Source organism: Saccopteryx leptura, chromosome 7, assembly GCF_036850995.1.
Source record: "Saccopteryx leptura isolate mSacLep1 chromosome 7, mSacLep1_pri_phased_curated, whole genome shotgun sequence".
NCBI classification, from domain to species: domain Eukaryota; kingdom Metazoa; phylum Chordata; class Mammalia; order Chiroptera; family Emballonuridae; genus Saccopteryx; species Saccopteryx leptura.
Window position 1 is genome coordinate 119,677,202 of NC_089509.1, and position 21,204 is coordinate 119,698,405.

The 21,204-nt window shown below is 58.3% G+C and overlaps 1 protein-coding gene across 7 annotated transcripts in view; it reads right to left on the reverse strand.

The window, feature by feature from the left end:
• The window catches only part of HDAC4 (histone deacetylase 4), a 272,909-nt gene that overhangs the window by 112,085 nt on the left and 139,620 nt on the right, over window positions 1-21,204 (reverse strand). For all 7 annotated transcript variants that reach the window (XM_066346634.1, XM_066346638.1, XM_066346636.1 and 4 more), the window contains one exon: window positions 11,880-11,951. In XM_066346634.1, coding sequence (XP_066202731.1) covers window positions 11,880-11,951 — 72 coding nt within the window. The remainder of the gene's footprint in view (window positions 1-11,879; window positions 11,952-21,204) is intronic.

A 21,204-nucleotide genomic window follows, 5' to 3' on the forward strand; every position in this document is an offset into this window, starting at 1 on the left:
CTAGGAAATAACCGGACCCTGCCCGTCGCGTGGCCGGGAGGCAACCAGTCAGCCTGCCCCAACCAGACCCGAGACGCACTCAGACCCTGGCCCAACACTCAGGAAAGCCCCCGATGTGGACCAGGCAGGCGAGTCCTGTCTGCTCTGACCCCTGAACACGCAGGCTGTGGCTGTTGTTCTAAGGATCCCCCAGAGCCTGGGAGGTGCGTCTGGAACAGGGCGGGGCCACAATGCTGCAGGAGCGAGGGCACGAGTGTCCAATGGCTTTTTAGTAAATTTACCAAGTTGCACCAAGAATCCGTTTGGGAACATTTTAACCACTCAAATGTGATTAGTCCTTGTGCATTTACTTTAAGGGACAGTGGGTGGCATTTGCTAACTAGCTGAATGTGCAGGAAAGAAAGGACACCGGATGAAAGGGGGTGCCACCGAGTCCAGGGGAGGCCGTGCAAGGAGCTGGTTTGCGGGGAGCCATCACGAGCCTGGTTTGGGGTACATCAAGTCCGAGATGCCCAGTTCCCAGGTGGGAACCCTAGCAAGCAGTGGGCTCTTGGACCGGGAATTCAGGACAGGGGTCCAGGCTGGAGCTGACATGTGAATCACAGTGGCATCAAGATGGTCTCCAAGCTGGGACATGTTGGGAGGGGACCACTGAGATCCCCAAGGGATGAGTCACAAGAATGAGAAGCCATTCCAAGAAGAGCCCTGGGGAGTCCCACAGCAGAGACGTAGGACAGATGAGGACACCCCGCTGAGGGGCCCGAGGCCCAGTGCCCAGGGCAGTGGGAAGGCAGCAGGAGCCTGTGGTCCTGGGACAAGGTGCCAGAAGAAGAGGGGGTCTATTGGGTCGGCGCTGGGGAGAGGCCACAAGATAGGGTCGGACGCAGGGCAGTGAAGAGTTGGTGTGGGGGAGCAGGGAAAGCTGGCGGGCTGACTGGGTGGCAGATCCTGCAAGCTACCAGAAGGGCAGCGCCCACCGTCAAACCACCCCAGCTCATCTCACCTGGACACCTGGACACCAGTGCAGACAGCATCAACGACCAATGCCAACCCCCCAAATCTGGAGGGGTATGGGCTCAAGGTGGGTGCAGCTGAAGGGGCAGAGAGATGAGCATCGAGCTGGACCCCCCTTTCTTCTCCGGGCCAACACCACTGAGGGCAGCAGTGCTGGAGACAGTCCACAAAGACGCCAGAACCGACACCGGAACGGGAACGGGGTGCCGACGGTGCGGCTGGGGCAGCACTGGTGAGGGCTGTCACAGAGGCGGCCACACCGCCCTGGCCCCGCCCAGCAGCCCAGCGGAGTCTGCAAGCCCCGGGTCCTCAGAAATGATGGGCAGTAAGCGAGAGGCACGGCCTGTCTGGAAGGCAATGTGGGGATGCGCCCACATTTTTAGGCAAAATTTTACTGTCCCTAACTCAATACTGATACCTTTGACGCAACTCATATAAGCTAGGGTTTGTCCACATCATAAATTCATTTTTAAAGTTTATTTTAATACATTAAACCATAATCTGTTTAGAAAGCCACATACACAAACTCTTCAGTATATAGATGTACGTTTATGCTTACATTTTAGAGTTTATACTTTTTAGTTAGGATCGCGTTAGGCATAGTTTCACTCCTAGTAATCACTGTGAATGCTTTACACACCACTGGATATAAAAATACCCATGTATGTTCATATATATATATATATATATATATATGCATACACACGTAATATTTATACTGAAAGTTCCATTCAACAACAAAAATGGGCTGTTCCCATTCATCTTCCTAGAGAGAAAAAGTTCTAAGTTCCCCAAAGGCTTCGGCTCTAAGCCTGTTGGTCGTCCTGCCCGTAGGACACCCAGCACTGGGAGGAGGACGCTGTCAGGACACAGCGCCGGTCGAGCACTGGTACCTGCTCGTCTCGGGTGCCCGGAGAGCGGTGGCTGAGACCACAGGAACCACAGCCTCCAGACAGCGGGCACTCCACGTGCTGGACGTCTGGGGCATGAGCGTGCGGCGGTCTCCGAGCCAGAGCCCGTTACGAAACGCGGTCTCCGTGGGGTGAGTCGGCCTCTGTCCAGCCCACCCATGCTGTGCACTCCCCCACCTGTCAGTCACCCACCGCAGTGCTTGCTCAAGCCCCTTCGTCCACTGCACAGCGGCCCCAAAGCGCGGGGGCAGCGATGCTGGCCACCCAGACGTGCCAGAGAGAAGCCACGAACTACTTCCTTTCAGTGAAAAGTAAGGGTGCTCCACTTTTGTCTCCTTCATTATTAGTAATCGCTGTTCATCTCTTCCTGTGCCTCACACAGATCAAAATCTATGACGGGCACGTACGTGAAGAAAGAACACGGAGCAGCGGCTTGGCGCCGTGCCGTCAGAAGGGCAGGGGCATGGCGGAGACGGCAGGAGGAAGGCGGGCAGGGCCCGGCCGGCAGCACCGACAGGACAGTCCTCTCACGGTGGACTCTCGGCCACACGCGAGAGCAGAGAGGACACCGTGAGCACCCGCGTGTCCGCCTCAGCGGCTACCAACGTTCTGCCCTTTTGTTTCATCTGCAAATGTTTTCAGAAAGTCCTATTAAATGACAAGCTGAAATTATAAAGTCACACAGACATTTAAGAAGCCAGGTTCTCAACAGATCACTTTAATTTTTTTTTAAAATCAGGGTAATTAGCTGTATACACGATGCAGAAAGCGTTACTCAAAAACTTGCTCCAAACCCAACTGAAGAGAAAACAGTTGGGCAGCTCGACGCTGGCCTGCACGGCTGCCTGCCAGAGGGAGCAGGATGCCCCCGCACGCATCAGCACACGCGCGTCTGCCTTGAACTGCCGGCTCCCAGGACAGCCCCGAGGTCGCTGCCACGGCGCCCGCACTCTCCGAGGGAGCCAGGTTGCCTGCCCCCAGGACCGAGGGTCGGAACGGGGAAGGAGGAGAGCAGGACCATCCTTGAAGCTCTGCAGACTCCCTTCCCGTGCTCCTAACTTCTTCCGCATCCCTCATGAAGAAACGCAGGCTTGGAAATACCTGCAAGCTCAACTTGAGCAAGAGCTGTAAAAACATCCTGGCATGGACCCTGGCCGGCTGGCTCAGTGGTAGAGCGTTGGCCTGGCGTGCAGGAGTCCTGGGTTCGATTCCTGGCCAGGGCACACAGGAGAGGCGCCCATCTGCTTCTCCACCCCTCCCCCTCCTTCCTCTCTGTCTCTCTCTTCTTCTCCCGCAGCCAAGGCTCCATTGGAGCAAAGATGGCCCTGGGCACTGAGGATGGCTCTGTGGCCTCCACCTCAGGCGCTAGAATGGCTCTGGTTGCAACAGGGCGACGCCCCAGATGGGCAGAGCATCACCCCCTGGTGGGTGTGCCGGGTGGATCCCGGTCAGGCGCATGCAGGAGTCTGTCTGACTGCCTCCCTGTTTCCAACTTCAGAAAAATACAAAAAAAAACCCAAAACCATCCTGGCATGCAGCAAGGAACTTGGCTTTTAAAGAAGTGCACAAATGTACTTCTGGGAAACTATAAATAGAACTAAAAATGGCGGAACCTGAGTTAAGTTCTCACATGTGAAGTCAGCTACTGAAGGTGAACCCGACTTCCAGAAGGAAGTGACAGCAATTCCGGAGATTTTGCTACAGTTACTTCACAGACAGGGTGTGGACAAGAACGCCCATGTTATACAATCTATACAATCGCAATGCAAAGGCATAATAGAAACAGTAACAAGAAACCTCATGTTTCACTACTGAGCACTTAGTAACAAGAGTCTGCTTGTGTTACCAACTTCAATCCTCCCAGCCCCATGCATGGTCCCAGCGGTGACCGGATATCGCCGATGGGCAAACCCAGGCTGGGGCGATGTCAGCAGCTCACTAGGCACACAGCCAGGATAGGTTGCCCCTGGATCCAAACCCGTTCACACCCACTGAAACACCTGCTCCCACCCTGCGGTCCTGCCTCTTCTACCTGTCCACACCTGGGCCTCAGCTGTGCTCACACCTGTCAGTTCCTCTCCGAAAGCTGCTCTCACTGCCCTAGACCAAATGCATAAAAATACATTATCTAAAATTAAAAATAGTTCCAGTGGTCTGGGAAGGCCACAAATCCCTGTGAAATCGTCCTTGCCATTTCAGTGACACGAGGTCAAGCTTACATAATACAAAGAATACATTTCAGAATTTCCTTCTTAGCAACCTCCAAACTGTTTGGTTATGTATTTTACCTAACAGCTGGGTTGCAGTAGGAACCAACATTACTTCATACGTAGTAACAGTTAAAATATTTAAAAATAAAAGGTGCTTCTTCCACTCAGTGGAGAGAGAAGAGGGCTGTGTTTCTCAGCAGGAGCTGGCTTCTTCCCACACGGAGCAGGGCGGGGCGGGGTGGGGTGAGGCGGGGCGGGGTCGCCCTCCTGGCCAGCACTGAGCACTCCACCTGGGCTTTCTGGAACCAGCTCACCGCACCGTGTCTCCAATGTCCAAGAAGGAACGCAGGCTCTGTTCATGGGCTTGGTGGGTAACTCAGGAGAGGGCGGGTGCGGAACATCCAACAAGCAGTTGGAAATGTGGGACTTCAGTGAGGGTGTGTGTGTGTGGAGGGGGGGTTAGGGTGAGACTCAGGGTCTAGGAAGCCCCTGGGACACTGTTCAGAATTCAGCCACTTCGTGTGCGTAAGCTTGGTCAGGTGATGTGGCCTCTCAGCCTCGGGCGCCCACGTGCAGCCCCATCGGGAAGAATGAAGACTCTGGGGAACAGGGTGCTGGAGCATGGTGGGTGGTCAGCACCTGGACTGACCCGCTGCTGTCCTTACCACCATCCCCACCACAGTGACCAGCAGCCTGGGCTGTGATGCTGAGCTCTCCCACCTAAGGTGGGGGGCTCCTTCTACACCGGGACCCACACACTTAACACAAACACAGGTCGCGAGTGAGGTCACTGAGGAACAGTGACGAGCTACAAAGCAGGGCTACTGGTAGAAGATGGGCTAGTAACACCAAGCATGCGATGTCCACCTCACAGACGCTGCGCAGAGGTCTGTTCCCATGGATGGGTCACTCCACTCGGACGCTCCAGGAGCCCCCACTCACTAAAGGCAAAGCCTCGGTGCTGCTGATGGCCTGCACGCCCCTCGGTGACTAGATGGAGCCTAAAGCCTTGCTTCTGCAGTCACGCAGCCACACCCCTCTCCTCCCTGCCTCCTGGCAGCTCTGCCCAGGCCCGACACCCAGGCCTGCAGCCCTTCCCCACTAGCTCCTGCCACCTCCCCGCCCTGGCCTCCCCCAGCTCGGTGTACAATCTGCCTCTCTCCACTCCTAACCCCAGCCCGGCCTCCTGGCCACAAGCTGACCCGTGTCTCCTTGCTGCCCTCTCCCCTGGGACAACACAAGCTCCACAAATGCAGGGGCGCTGCCTTCATAAGAACGTGTGCCAAGGGCAGTGACGGGCATGGAGAGGCCCCCTGCCACGAACGCCTGGGGCTCGAGGCTCCACGGGAGGCTCTGTGGCCCTGCAGGGGCCCGTGCCCCAGGCCCAGCTGCCATCAGTGCCCGCTCCGCAGCTTGCCAGCCTTTCCCGTGGCATCTGCACGACTTCCACCATGGGGTCTGGTCGATGAGCACACTTGGGACCCAGCAGAACTCTTCTCAAGCACAGAGGGACAATCCTAGAACAAGGCCACCAAGCGAGCTCAGCAGAATTCACAGGCTTGGGAATTCCCAACCGTAACACGTCAAGTACAAGTCAACAACGAAATGATTACTTGAGAAAATCCCCAACTTCATATGCTGAATACTTGGAAATATCTCACTTTTTAAGCACTGAGCCATCAAACAAATTTTAGAGACTACAAAACAGATCCTATAAATTAGAACTGAAACCCTACAAATGATCAAAAGCAGCTGCATTTGTACAGACAGGTGCATAAACCTTCACTGCCTACACATTAAAAATAAAAACAAAAAACAACAGCCTAAAAATTCATGCTAGCAAGTGTTCCACCTCAGAATTGAGAACAAGAATGCCTGAGTTACCTCCACAGAAGAGCAGGATAGAAACAAGGACAGGAACGGATGAAATACAAAATCCCTGTACAACAGCGTCAACAACTGCTGGAGCTGGTTCTCTGAGAGAACAGGACGGACAAAGCTGGCCATCCTGGCAGAGGCTTCCTGTCCCCACCCCGGAGCCACGCACCCCACACCTGGAGGGGGGGCTGAAGACACGGCTGCATGGCCCCCAGGCCCCCACCCAACAGCCCCTCCCTGGGGCTGGCCTCACACAGGGTGCTCAGTGGGCATTTGTGGGGCCAGGGAAGGCCAGCCCTTTCCCCTCGGGCTCCTTCCCACCTGTTCTGCCACCCACCGTCCCCCCACCACCAAGGACACTGTGAGAGGGCTGCTGACCACAGAGGAAACATGAGGACCACCAGATGGCAGGTGTGGCTGTGACTGAAAGGTTACATCGCAGTATGACCACAGAAAACAAAAACCATCCCAAACAGACTACTACAAGTGATCTGTGACAAGAGTTAGTATCCCTCCCTGCTCCTGGCTGGGTGCAGTTAGCCCCGCTCTGGGGTCCACGTCAGGCACACCACTGCCCTGTGCACAGAGCACGCTGGGGAGGAGAGGAGGAGGAGAGAACACACTTCTCCACACGGCGGTCACGACGAGGCCTCAGCACATCCCTGGACACCTTTCTGTCCATTGGGGGCGGAAGGAACATGCGAGCAAAACAAAATTCTGATCTGAAAAACACCCTTCCTTCTGCCTAATAACTGCGTACAACTTTCAGATGTCCCACAAGAACATGAAAGGGTCTTCATGCCAGACCTCAGGGTCACCACCCCTGTGGACACACTTGTCCTGTGGAGGGAGAAACGGCCAGCTGCCCAGCTCACCACCCCGGGCACATGTGCCCAGGTGGCCAGCTTCAGGCACAACAGAGCATGAAGAGACATGTCGTCAGGCAGGGACATGGATGTCCCACTGTGCTGCAACCACGGTCTGCTCCTGATGGCTCTGCCCTCCCCTGGCTTACTCAGCAGTGAGGCTTTATAACTCGGAGGGTCTGTAGCAAGACCACAGAAGTTAGTGGGGTAACAGCTTGTGCTGAACACAAGTGACCTGAACAATCTGATACCTACCGGAGAGGGAAGGCCCTGCTCTCCTCCCTCACTCTGGGGACAGAGAGCCGCCCAGTGTCACTAGGCAGAGTGGCCTGGGCTTGGTGGCAGTGGTGGGCTTGGCCCTGTGGGGGCCCAGGAGGCAGGTAAGGCAGCCTGAAACCACCATGTATCCCCGCAATCCAAGACCCCACCAAAACAGTTAGTGGATTATTTAAGAAGCCACCACGATGAATGGAGACAAACATTCAATATTAAGAACCAAGTCCTCCCAGACAGGGCACAGGTGAGAAGCAGGCACCTGCTCTGTCAGGTGGAAGGACGAAATCACACCCAGTGGTGGGGAAGGCCGGGTCTGGGAGCCTCTGTCCCCTTGGGAAGGCCAGGGGACTGGCCACAGCGTTCTACGGGAAACCTCCCTGGCTTCACCAGTCACACCTTGTCCACAGGACCACAAGCCAGGCAGTAGGTCACACTGTCACCAGAGGGCAAAAGTCATTCACTTCACAGCTGTACCGGGGTCACCGGTCTCAGATGAGGGCGGGCTGTGGATTAGAGCTGGTAGGCACGCAGCAATGGCACCCATCCCCACCAACCACGGTCACTCTGGCCCCTCCACTGGCCCACCCACAAGGAAAGGGCCAGCAGGGTCATGTCCAGGTGGTGCGCCTGACACCCTGTACCGGGCAGCAGTCGCAGGCTCTGCCTGCAGACCCATCAGCACTCATTATAAAGTCGTCCGGGGGCCGACGAGGAAAGCAGGGTGCCCCGCTGCACCAGGCACAGCGGCTGGAACGGGGTGGGCGCACCGGAGGACCCCAACACCGGAGGACCCCAGAAACAGGGTGGAGAACTTGATGCAGCCATGACTCCGGCTGTGTGTCCCTGTCACCCGATGCCACTGCCAGGCCCAGCAGCTACCTGACGCCAGAGAGGCAGCCGGGACCAGAGGACTGGCCCCTGCTTAAAGCCACAACCAGCTGCAGCAGGCGGCCCCATGCCCCAGGTCCGCTGGCTCTCTCGCCTGCCGCAGCTCAGCGAGGCCGGGCCCTGGTCCTTCTCTCGCAGCCCAAACCGGGGCGCAGGACTGGGAGGCAGGCACGGAGCGCCACCAATGGAGCGAGGGCACTGCGGGGCATGAAGACAGCCCAGGCTTGTGCCTCAGGACAGACGGGCATGCGCCGTGGCGTCCCGGACGCACCTGCCCACAGGAGCTCCAGCAGGCAGGGCTGCACAAGGGCACATGCCGTGCACAGGCCTCGACAGGGCAAAGCTTTGACAAATGCTGAGTGGCAACAAACCTTCAGCCACAAGGGGAAACCTGAGGTTCCTCAGCACCACACTCAGGGAGCGTGGTGGCAGCTACGCCACCGTCAGGGCCGTGCCCCCTGGTCAGACCCCTTCCTGGCCTTACGCTCACCTGCTCCCCAAAATGACTGAGGCACCCCCAAACAAGCCGTGAGTGTGCTCGCCCTGCACATGCACGCCTCCAGAGACAGAGCTGGGGCCCCGGCGGGGCCCCGCAATCATGGGCCCTGCGGCTGGGAAGCCGCCTCCCGTCCCGGCTGTCCACAGAGGCCCTCTGACGAACGTGGTGATCGCGGTCAACACGGTGGAGGGAAGAGGGAAGTCCTCAACATCTGTTTAAGTAAATCAAACGGTGTGAATGCTTCTCCAGTTCTTCAAACAGCTAGGTTTTGCTTCAATATCTTTAGGTTCCATGTTTCATTTCTGCTCTAGAAGGTGAAACAAGCCAGCAAACAGGAAAAGCCCTGCAGACAACCTATTACGCAGTGTGCACGCCCATTCCGTCTGCAGACGGGCACCACGTGTCCACCGCGCTGCACACCCACTGCGTGCCCGTGCCTCCCACCCAGCACGCCAGAACGGAGCTCCTTACAGAGTGACAGTGACTCTGGCCAGGAGATGACAGCCTGGCACGAGAACGAGCAAACCAGAGCAGCTCTCTCCCTGCTGCCACCCCTGCCTGGTGCTTCCACTGGAGCCACCCTCAAAGCCACCAAATTGGTCACCGACCCTCTGCTGTGCCCACCCAGAAACCCAGCTGTGCAGCAACGGAGTGTCCGTGAGGGCAGGAAGGCCCCGCTGTCCCCGATACTGTGTACTGAGGGAACGGCACTTCCAGGGCCCATGACGGAAGGCTTTCGAAGCTCCCGAGGTCACAGATCTCTTATCTCCTTCTGTTCACAGGCACGTCAGCAAACCAAACAACAACAGAATCTGCCTGGGAGCCAGCAGAGGCTCGGGCCAGCTAACCACAAGTAGTTCCTGTTCAAAAATTCAAGAGGAGTGTCAGGAAACTCAATAACCCCTTTCACAGAGTGGTGCTCAAACACCCTGTAAGATTTAAGACTTAGGAATCCATCGCGAAAGCCAAACCTCACTGCTTCTTTTATTAGTTTGGATAAGTTCTCCAGAGTTTCTGTAGTATTCTCAAGATTCCAGAAGTTTCTTTTAAAAATTGCATCTTTGTTACAGAGCCTGGAAAGAACCCTTCCTACCTCTGACGGAACATGTGTCAACCGGAGCACGTGTGGAGGGCAGGGACCAGCAAGGCGTACCCGGGCCACCCGCACGAGACGCCCTTCCCTGGTACAGCCCTCCCAGGACCAGTCTCTATGGCCCCTTCCAGTGCAGAGTGTCGGGCCACTTCTGAGGCTCCTTTCCCAGCAGTGGAGCCGGGTCCTCGCCCTCGTCTGGGTGCCTGTTCCCTGGGAGAGGGACAGACCTGGGAGGAGCACGTTCCTCCCGGCAGAGTGGCCACGATGCACCAGGGCAGCGATGATGGACACCCACCAGCGCGCCACCTCGTTCAGCAAGAGCCGTGCGCCTCCCACCGTCCCCCCGTCCCCAAGCCCCCCACCATGCCCTCGGCAGCCTGGCGGTCTCCTGGGGCCCCTCCCTCCCTCAGCCTGCTCAGTGTCCTCACTGCCCGGAGCTCGGTGAGCCGGAGTGCCTCTCCTTCTGGAAGCAACACCCGCACCATCAGCACAAGGTCTCTTTTCTACAATAAACACGATTTTACGAATAGGAGGAGAAGTCTGTTACTTCAAGAAAATCTACAACGATTCGGAAATGATTGACTTAACTGTTTTCAAGTCCCCTATAATCCCAGCATATGGCACAGGTGGTATGTGATCCTGAACATGTCACCTCTGCTAAGTGGCCATCTGTCACCTTCTCCTCTGGCCTCAAACCCCAGCATCTCTCCCCACCGAACCCTGAGCTGATGACCTGGCTTCCACAGAACACCCACCCCACCACCGTGTCTGTGCCCGCGTCCCCTCCTGGGAAGAAAGATAATGACCTCTGGGACCCGCCTACGATGCCCCTTCACTTCTGCAAACCCAGGAAATGCGATGCTAACCTAAAGTAAGAGTCATCGGTTCCCTGCTGTTCCTCAGTGCTAGGCACATGACTGCATGTTTCCCTTTCATCACAGAACTCTCCTGTAAGTAAAAATTCTAAAACAAGGAAAAAGAACAATAGGAAAAGAAGGTGTTTGTGTATAAAAAGCGAGGAGGGCAGGTGCAGAGTGGGAGCCACCACCTCCGCCCACACTGACAACCCGGTCTGCCCCTGCGGAAGCCAGGGCCCCACACCAGTGCTGCAGGCAGGGGGCTCCCCAGGCCAGGAAGCTTACCTGAAGCCCACCTCCGTGACTCAGCTGGACACAAACCAGGCTTGTTAAGAGACCTCAAATCCCTTGCTCCACCCCAGGCCAGGGCAGGCGCCAGGACACTGGCTCAGAACACAGGCGTGCACAGGAGCCCAGGTCCGCACAGGGAACAGAGAGCGGATCAGCACTGCTAGGGGAGCAGCTCCATCCACCACTGGTCCTGGGGGAGCCGCAACCCGCCTGACACGTGGGGAGTGTGAAGAGAGGCACCATCCCTGCGGGGCCTGAGTGCAGGGCCCGGGGGGGGGGGCGCAGAGCTGGGGGGCGCCGTCCCGCTCTGTGTGGGGGACAGGCCAGTGGTCATCCTGGCAGAGCCCAGAATCTGTGCACAGAAGAAACCTCTCTCACACTCGCACCCTGGCTCCCAGCTCCCCTTCTTTCTCAAGGGGCTGGGGCAGGCAAGCCGTTGGAGGAGTGGGTCTGATGGGGGCCCGGGCAGAGGAGGGTCGGTCCCACACAGGGACTGCGAAGAGCGGCCACAGGAAGCCGGGGTCCAGGAGGAGCCGCAGAGCAAAACCACAGAGACAGCGGCCTCCGGAGCCAGTGAGGGCCAGTGGCCCGTGGAGAACAGTGCCCACTCAGAGCTGACACCCTGGAGGACAGCCTACCACACAGGGAGGTGGTTTGCAGAAAGGGAAAGAAAAGGGTTTCCACAGCCGTACAGATTTGGAAAGCTTTGCTTAAAGCATGATACTTAGAAATATCCTATCTGGAATGAGAGCTTCATAATCAGAGTGGATGCTTTTTTTGTTATAGAAACAATGTCATGGACTCAGCTCACAATAAAAAGCCTGGGCCAGGGACAAAGGGGCCCCCGCCCACGGTCCTGGGGCCACCCCTGGTGTGAAAGTTCTGGCCCCAGCTCCAGCTCAGAACACAGCCTGGGCCCTCCAGCAGAAGGGACCGGCCCGTCTGCCGAGCAGCACCAAGCTGGTGTCCATCTCACTCACAGTGGGAGGGGCCACCCGCTGGCTACCCACCCCTCTCTCTCCATGTTCCCCCAGGAACGCGGAGCCTCGAGACAGCCTTCCGGGGAGCCGAGCCCCGGGCGGGCGTGCCGACTTACCAGTGCTGGGCATGTGGTTCACACGGGCAGGGGTCAGCAGCTCCACAGGCTGGTCTCGGCCGGAAAGTCCATCTGCAGGACAGAGAAAGTGTTTGGCTTCAGGAACGGGAACGGCTCAAGTTTCAGTGAGAACTCCACACTCAGAACCGTCGGGGGCAGCTCCTCACACACAACGAAATGCAAGTGTCCTTCTCACTTGAGAAGACAGATCTGACCCTGTCACAGGCTGTCCTCACTTGCTGAATCAGAAAATGAAGACCCTCCATCGAACACCTGAAACAGACCCCACGTGAAGTCCCCCAGGTGCAAACTCCAATTTCTGGCCAAATAGCTGGCTGTTTGTTAGTAGCCTCATTGTACCTGCGCTCACCAGAAGTCAGCTTTTCTGCAGGGACCACGAGCAGAAAGTCACTAAGAACAGAAAAGCGGCTCACCCTTGCCAGGCACTGACAACCGACCTGTGGGGGGCGGACAGACCCCAGGACGCTGCTCCCATCAGCTGTGGGTGTGCCCGCGGGGAAGTCCAGGGGAGGAAGGGAGACCCAGCTGCTCTCAGAAAGAAGCACCCCTGGGCAGGAGCTCACACTGAGGAGCCGTCCCTGCGACACCCCTCGCACACTGTGTGCCGGCTGACGACCAAGCTGGACTGGCAGCCCCTCCGCCACCCACGCCCAGGCAGACTGCCCGAGAGGGACCGTCAGCACTTTCTCAGGTAGAAAAGAAAGCAACTCTGGCTACACTTCCAGGAATCGTGCTTCTTTAGCTGCCTACTGGCCAGTGTGCCGCGCGGCCCACAGCGAGAGGCACCTCCACTGACGTAGGAGAAACGGGAGCGGCACAGAGCACCACCGGCTCCTTAGGCAGACTTTCAAATCATGATGAAAACAAGCAACTTTTGGTCTGATCCTGTAAAGCTTGCTTCTTACCCAAAACGGATAACGCTCGTGGAGCCTTCAAGTTTTGTGTTACACACCACCCCTGCGTGTCTTTGGAGATGTTCAAGATCCAAGGACAGACAGTGGCCTGGGGAGGTCTAAAGGTGCTCGGGAGAAGTGAGGGTCCCTGAGGAAGGAGACAGAGGGGAGGGAAGGTGGGCGAGGCCCCCGGGGCCTCCATCACAGCCTCTGTGCCCGCGCCAACCCCGCTACTCCCCCAGAGAGAGGCAGGCGGCTCTGAGGGTGCCCGGCGGGATGGTAGCTCCTGGCCACTCAGAAGACCAGGCACGGCACGTGCCGCCCCTCCCACGGCCAGACCCTCCCCACTTCGGCCACTTGAAGGTATAAGAATAGTTACAAGAGAATGGCAGCTCTGGGGGTTAAGACAGTCTGTGTTCCCCAAGTCAGGAGAAGGACGAAGGTCACTGTTTTGACCCTGAAAGCAAACGCCAGGCCCAAACAAGTACTCCAACTACTGACCCCGAGGGCCTCTCCCCAGGAGTATGGCCACTGGAAACGGCCTGGGCACTGACCTGTACACCCAGGGCCACACGCACCTTCACTGCCATTCAGAGGCCTCGAGACAGTGGCAGGAAGCATGTCTCAAACCTTTCTTCTGAAAACCCGTAAGTGAAACTGATTTCATTTTAAATGAAATGATTCATATTCCAAACTGAAAACTTCAGGAAACAGTACATTCTGCCTTCTAACCCTACGGTAAACACTTTCAGAAACACAAACAGCAAGTCTGACTCCCCTCCAGCTGCAGCTCCCGGATGGGGGGGGCTGGGAAACTGTCCTGCCCAGGGCTCTGCAGCTGGGCGCTGATGGGCGCTGACGGGCGCTGAGTGGGCGCTGAGTGGGCGCGGGCTGCTCTTCCGTCTCCACCCGCGACTGTGCGTCCCTGAACGTCCACCCGAGTCCCCTCCTCGTGAAACCTTGGCTTCCATCTGGGTGGAGCTCTAGAACCAGCAGACGCCACCAATGTCCCCACTTCACAGATGAGGCCACCCCAGCCTCCAGGTGGTCCGTGGCTGCAGGGGCAGCATCTGGGCTCACGTGCAGACCTTTCTCACCTTGGGACTGAGCTGCTGGTCTACCCCAACTCCCGAAGGTCTAGACTCTCCAAAGCCACAGGAACAAATGATGCCTAGTACCACATTCCTCTGTGCACGCTAGAGCAGGAACACGCAGTAAATCAATCGGGTGTGAGTTAGAGACATGTGGCATCAGTGTACTCAAAAGCTTCACCACGGGTTTTACCATCTGTGGACAGCTCGGCGGAGTCTCGGCTCACCCGCAGCATTCTGGGCACTGGCCTCGGGTACATCGCACTGAGTCACCAGAAAGAAACTAATGTGCGTGGACTAGCTGGCAGCAAAGAAAACGTGGCCATTTCATCAGAGCATGACAGCTTCCACACGTCAACCAGGAGCCGCACACGCCACACCCAGGTCATGGAGAGGCATGCTGCCTGTGCTCAGTACACAGGCTGGGCCTTGGGGACATCGGACATCCTGGGCGTTCAAGCCCAGGCCCTGACTTCTCGTGTCCTTGTGGACTGAGGTCCGACTGGGATCTGAGGGAAAGGTGTTCTCAGCCGGCACCAGGTCACCACACACCGGGCGCTCCAGGGAGGAGGCGACCTGCACGCAGCAGGGGTCCACGCACACACGCGCACGCACACACGCACACACGCGCACACAGGCACTGAAGTCCCCGGCACCTGCAGACGTGCGGAAGTAGCAGAGCCTGTGACGCTGGAAGCAGCACATTCAGTTCCTCCCAAGTCACTACTCACTCCCTCACCCACCAGGACAGAACACGGCGGCTCCACTGCTTCATTACTAAAAGGAGGGAGACAGAAGTAGAAACATAGGTGTTTTCCAAGAGGGCAGTTGACGGACTGGTAGCAGGCAGGCTCCAGAGCTGAGAAGTGCCCGTGTCGGGAGGCCTCTGACTGAGCAAACGCAAACAGCAGCAGTCACGTCCCCGACAGCCCGGACACTGGGACCCAAGGCCCAGGGAGAGGAACTCAGCCACGCACCCCCACCTCCAATACTGGCCCAGTTCTGCTACCATCTCGTCAGGAGCCCAGATTGGGAGTCCTGAGTGCAAGACCCAGACATACGGGTGAGCCCCGACGTGATGCGGCAGAGAGCCCGGCTCAGGGCCACGAAGAACACGGAGGCTTGGAGGCCCTCTTCTAGCTGCTGGAGGTTCAAATCCAACTACACTAGAACACGTACCCACTCCGCATAATGCCTGCAGTGGGCCCCACGTGTGACGACATGCCAAACACACGCCACTGTAGAGAGACAGGAAAGCCAGCCTCTTCGACTAAGAGAAGCAGCACTGTCTCTCTGCACACGGGGGCAGAGCCGGCCCCGCGGCTGACCAAGGGCCCTACAGACCCAATTCCACATCTCAGTTCCCATAAAAGCATTTCAGTGTGTGCAGCTGAGACCAAATGCTGGGACAAAGCAAAGAGACATTTAGGGGACAGGGGCTTCAGGGGCGAAAAGGACAGTTCAGAACCCAGATCCAAGCACATCACCAGTATGTGACCAGGCAGCCACATGCGGAGAGCAGGCTGCACCAGGAAGGAATGGTGAGCAGTGGGCACACAGCCACCCAGATGTGTGCCGGTGCCCATGACAACACGGGCCCACTAGGCCACACAGGCTCACACCTAAGTGCTGGCTGCTCAGCACATCGCGTTCCAGAGGAAGCAGAGATGAGCATCAGGCATACTTTTCCGATCTGAGTCCTCTGCTGAAAACTGAGGCTGCCAAGGAAGCTGCGGTAAGAACCTAACAACAGGGAGAGGTGATCAAAGCCCTACCTCCTCTGGGACCCCGGGATTCCCCTGCACGGTCTCCCTCACCCCACCCCCGACCCCCTGCCTCCCCCGAGCACCCGACGTGGAAACCCACTGCACGGGGCTGGTCTTCAGGTCCCCACATCACAGTGTGAGCTGGAAAAGGGAGGGGGAACAGGAGGCCCCCACACACAGGAGCTGGAAGCACCGTGTCCTCCAAGTCCATTCGGTGTGACCCGCCAGCCACGGACATGCGTGAGCACCAGCAAAGCAGCAGCACGCTGCTCACGGTTACAGAGAAGCAGCCGCCTGCTGTAACTCAGCATCGCCAACGGACGGCCCAGCGGCTTCCGAGGCTCTCCCTTGTGTGGGGACACCAGGGGCTCAGAACCTCGTCCTCAGCTCCCTGGCCTGCTCCTCCTCTCACACACGGGGTCATGCGGCCAGCACCCCAGAACCGGTTCTGTCTCGTCTATACCAGTCACAGGCCTGAACTGGACCTGGGCAAACGCCTCCTCACCTGCACCTGTAGCGTGCACCTGAACCATGCACCTGTAGCGTGCACCTGTACCGTACACCTGTAGCGCGCACCTGTACCGTACACCTGTAGCGCGCACCTGAACCGTGTACCTGTAGCGTGCACCTGTAGTGTGCACCTGTAGCGTGCACCTGAACCGTGCACCTGTAGCGTGCCCCTGTAGCGTGCACCTGAACCGTGCACCTGTAGCATGCACCTGAACCGTGCACCTGTAGAGTGCACCTGAACCGTGCACCTGTAGCGCTGCAGCCACAGCCCAGCTGCACCCCAGGAACCCGCTCCCATCGGATCAGGGGGAGGATGAAGGACAGGGCAGGAGCAGACAGACACCGGGAAAACGAGAGGAGGGGTGGGGGATGAGGCACATCCCAGTTACGACTCATGCCCTTCTTCACTTTTCAGGTCCAGGTTTCCAACATTTCCAGAAAACAGAGTTCCCAGGGTCTTCTATGGAACCCGCTAGGGCAGTCAGGCCCTGGGAGGTGCAGACCCCCCGCCACACTGTGGACACCTGCCCAGCTGTTCTCCTCCACCTGCTCCCGCTGTGAGTGCAGACCTGCCGGGAGCTTCTAGGACACGGCACAAGCCGCACTGGGAGCCGCCCCAGAAAACCTGCAGCCCAGCGTCTCGGCTCCTGCTCGGACCTCTGCTGCTCCCGCGTCTGTGACCAGCGCAAGGCTCTGGAGGGTTCAGTGGCACCAGCCCCTGGACACGGCTGGGCATTCTGCCCACAAGGCGGCCTCAAGACAGCAAGAGGGGCCTGAGCCGAGCAGGCCGCGGCGAAGCTCTTTCCATCCCTTCGGACCCGAGTCCACACGTCCTGGAGGACCTGGCGGTCTGAGGCCTGTACAGCCAAGGGCTGATGCGGAACAAGAGACCGGGTCTCCTTAGAAACAACGCTGAGAGAAGTCAGAATTCCTGCAATAGGGAGCCTTGTGGTGTTCTGTGTGTTGTTAAGCTCGATGCAGGGAACAAGTTTTTACCCAGTAGGTTACCCTTTATAAAAAGGTCAAAGACTCACCAGGGTCTCTGGTCTGGGGCAAGACGGCTGTGACGCGCTGAGTAAACGTGCAGGCCAGCCTCCGGGCCCGGCATACCACGGGTGTCGGTGGGCGGCTGCCGGCAGAGCTCAGCCCCGGAGCCTCTGCACATACTGTGTAGATTGGGGGCCACAGGCCTCCCCACAATGTCGGTGTGAAGCTGCTGTTTCCTGGCACCCAACCTGAGTGACCTGGGACCAATTTCACTAGAAATTTCACCCCGTTCAGCTGAGTTATGAAAGGGAGTTAAGTGCATGGAAGTGTCCCAGCTCAGAGATGGAAAGGACTCATCAGGTCAGCAAAATACTCAACCCCTAGGCCTCTGGCCTGGCATGAACACCCTGGAGGGGCAAAACTCCTGCCCCAAGCAGGACCTGGCCACCCAGGCCTCCCTCCTAGTTCCCCTGAACGGCGCCAGCCCCAGGGCGTCCCCACCCTGCTCTCTCACAGCCGGCGTCCAGCAGGGGCCACCCCCCCACCAGCTCCGGCCGCCAAACAGGCATGCCCTCCGAGAGTTCCGCTAGAGCTTCGAGCTTCCCAGTCCGTTCAATGTTTCTTCCCCCTCACCATGCACGTTACTGAAAAAGACTGAAGTTCTAATAATGACACGTCTGCCCGTTAACAGGAATTAAACTTGAGCGAGGTAAGCGTTCTGAGTTCCAGCACAGTCTCTGTGTGTTCATTAGAGAAAACGAAAACTGAATGCTCTTTTCTAAGCTGTTTTCCCTTCAGGATGGTGGGCAGACACTTGAACGTCACAGCTGACCTGTGACGTATACTTAACCCTCCCCTGGAAATCAGAACTGGCTCCAGCTACCAGTTACAGGGCACGTGCCATGCCGTCAGGAAGGCGTGGAAGGGACTGGAGAGGCCACGAGCAGCGAGTGTGGAACGAAAGGCGCCCAGGACAGATGGCCGCTCCTGCATGGGGTGCAGAGAACGAGCCGCTAGGTTAACAATCCCAGACCTGTCCGCCGGTCCCCAACTCTGCATCCCGATCTGAACCATCAGAAGACGTTTTTAGAGACACCCCACAGGAAAACAATCCCAGACCTGTCCGCCGGTCCCCAACTCTGCATCCCGATCTGAACCATCAGAAGACGTTTTTAGAGACACCCCACAGGAAAACTGAGCAGAGCTCGGGTATACGATGCTATCCAGGCATCGGTCTTCATTTTGTGGAGGGTGATGATGGGCCGTGTCTGTTAAACACACAGCACTTACATGAACAGGCTGCAGCCTCTGGGATTTGTTCTAAATTCTTAGGTGAATAAAGGGGGGGGGGGGCTGAGGAACTGGACAATGGTGTGAAAGCTCAGGGTTGTCCCCCCCTCCATTAAAATTTAATTTAGCAAGGTTTTTAAGGGTTACGCCCCCTACAGAACAAGACCCAGATCTGGCATATTCTAAAGCGCACAGGGCAAGAGCCCACGGCCAGCGAGGAAAGGCTCCAGCCAGGGGCCTGGGGCTGAGGGACAGGGCTGTGTTCTCCGGGGTCTCCGGGGCAAAGATCAACAGGCAGTGGGAGGAAGGCATCTCCACGGGCAGAGCCACCTGTACACAGGTAGGTGTCCATGGATGTGACAACACCATCTCACTTTTCATTTAAAAATGCAGTCTGCACACGTACCCATCAGAACAGCCCTGTGGTCTGTCACCTTCGGAGCTCCCCGTCCCCGAATATCCCGTCTGCTCTGAATGAGGAATTCTGCACAATTGTGCTGGAATGTTTTTTTCCTCAAGAAATTCCTCTTCCTCTATATTAAATACTAAATATGACCCAGCAATCCCTCTTCTGGGAATCCACCCAAAAAACTGGAAAACACTATTTGCATGTGTGCGTATATATGTGTATGTGTGAGTCTGTATACATCTATATATACAATACATAGATATGTTCATGGCAGCACTATTCACAGTGGCCAAGACATGAAGACAGCCAGAGAGTCCTTCCACAGATGACCAGCTCAGAGTTCTGAAGGCAGAAAATGAGCAGGGGAGTCACTGTACCAACCCCTCTCCTTTTTCTTGTACATGCTAGAAATTCTTCACAATAAGCTTTTCAGGAGATGGTGAGACACAGCCAGGCCCCACTTCCTATGCACGGCACTGTCCTCCCCTCACCCGCCAGACCACAGCCTGACCAGTCTCCTCCCTGCGCTCCTGACCTTCCTCCGGCCATTTCCAGCCTCGATCTCGGCGAGCCAGCAAACCTGCAGGCAAGCCTTCGCGTCAATACACAGGAGTGGGCATCTGAGCTGTGACACGAGCTGGTAACAGGGCATGGCTGACGTCAAGGCAAACTGCCCGGGCAGGCCTGCTGGGAACATGGCGTTGGTGTGGTGCTGTGGCAGACTCCCCAGGTCACCCACCGTGCTTGTCACACCCAGCAAGGCTTCCTGCTGCACACCTATGGCTCGGTAGGGAGGACAGGGCCAAGTGTCCAAAGTGCCCCAGCTGAGCACCGGGCAGCAGGCAGAACGGTTGGAGGCCAGGGGAGAGGGGTCATGGTCAGCACTGCGCAGAGGAAGACCAGAGCGGGAGGCGGGGAGCACACAGCACAGCTCCAGGGGCCGGGGGGGACAGGAGCAGGAGCAGGAGGCGGGGAGCACACAGCACAGCTCCAGGGGCCGGGGGGGGACAGGAGCAGGAGCAGGAGGCGGGAGCACACAGCACAGCTCCAGGGGCCAGGGGGACAGGAGCAGGAGCAGGAGGCGGGGAGCACACAGCACAGCTCCAGTGGCCGTGGGGGACAGGAGCAGGAGCAGGAGGCGGGGAGCACACAGCACAGCTCCAGGGGCCGGGGGGACAGGAGCAGGAGCAGGAGGCGGGGAGCACACAGCACAGCTCCAGGGGCCGGGGGGGGACAGGAGCAGGAGCAGGAGGTGGGAGCACACAGCACAGCTCCAGGGGCCAGGGGGACAGGAGCAGGAGCAGGAGCAGGAGGCGGGGAGCACACAGCACAGCTCCAGGGGCCGGGGGGACAGGAGCAGGAGCAGGAGCAGGAGGCGGGGAGCACACAGCACAGCTCCAGCGGCCGGGGGGACAGGAGCAGGAGCAGGAGCAGGTGGTGGGGAGCACACAGCACAGCTCCAGCGGCCGGGGGGACAGGAGCAGGAGGCAGGGAGCACACAGCACAGCTCCAGCGGCCGGGGGGACAGGAGCAGGAGGCGGGGAGCACACAGCACAGCTCCAGGGGCCGGGGGGACAGGAGCAGGAGCAGGAGGCGGGGAGCACACAGCACAGCTCCAGTGGCTGTGGGGGACAGGAGCAGGAGGCGGGGAGCACACAGCACAGCTCCAGTGGCCGTGGGGGACAGGAGCAGGTGGTGGGGAGCACACAGCACAGCTCCAGTGGCCGGGGGGGGACAGGAGCAGGAGGCGGGGAGCACACAGCACAGCTCCAGCGGCCGGGGGGACAGGAGCAGGAGGCGGGGAGCACACAGCACAGCTCCAGCGGCCGGGGGGACAGGAGCAGGAGGCAGGGAGAACACAGCACAGCTCCAGTGGCCGTGGGGGACAGGAGCAGGTGGTGGGGAGCACACAGCACAGCTCCAGTGGCCGGGGGGGGACAGGAGCAGGAGGCGGGGAGCACACAGCACAGCTCCAGTGGCCGGGGGGGGACAGGAGCAGGAGGCGGGGAGCACACAGCACAGCTCCAGTGGCCGGGGGCGGGGGGGACAGGAGCAGGAGCAGGAGCAGGAGGCGGGGAGCACACAGCACAGCTCCAGCGGCCGGGGGGACAGGAGCAGGAGCGCCTGAGGGCACAGAGAGGCCGACCTGTCCCCACGGCTTGGCTGCACACAGCTGGACAACAGAGCGAGCAGAGCCGGCAGCATGGTGGGTGGGCACTCCGGCGCCCAGTGTGCCCTGGAAGGGCTGACAGCGGCTCTGTCCCGTCCGTCCTCCCTAAGTGAGACAACAGAGACGGACAGCTCTCAGCTGGGCCCTGCCCAGCTGCCCAGCCCAGATTAGCCGTTCATAAGAGCTTT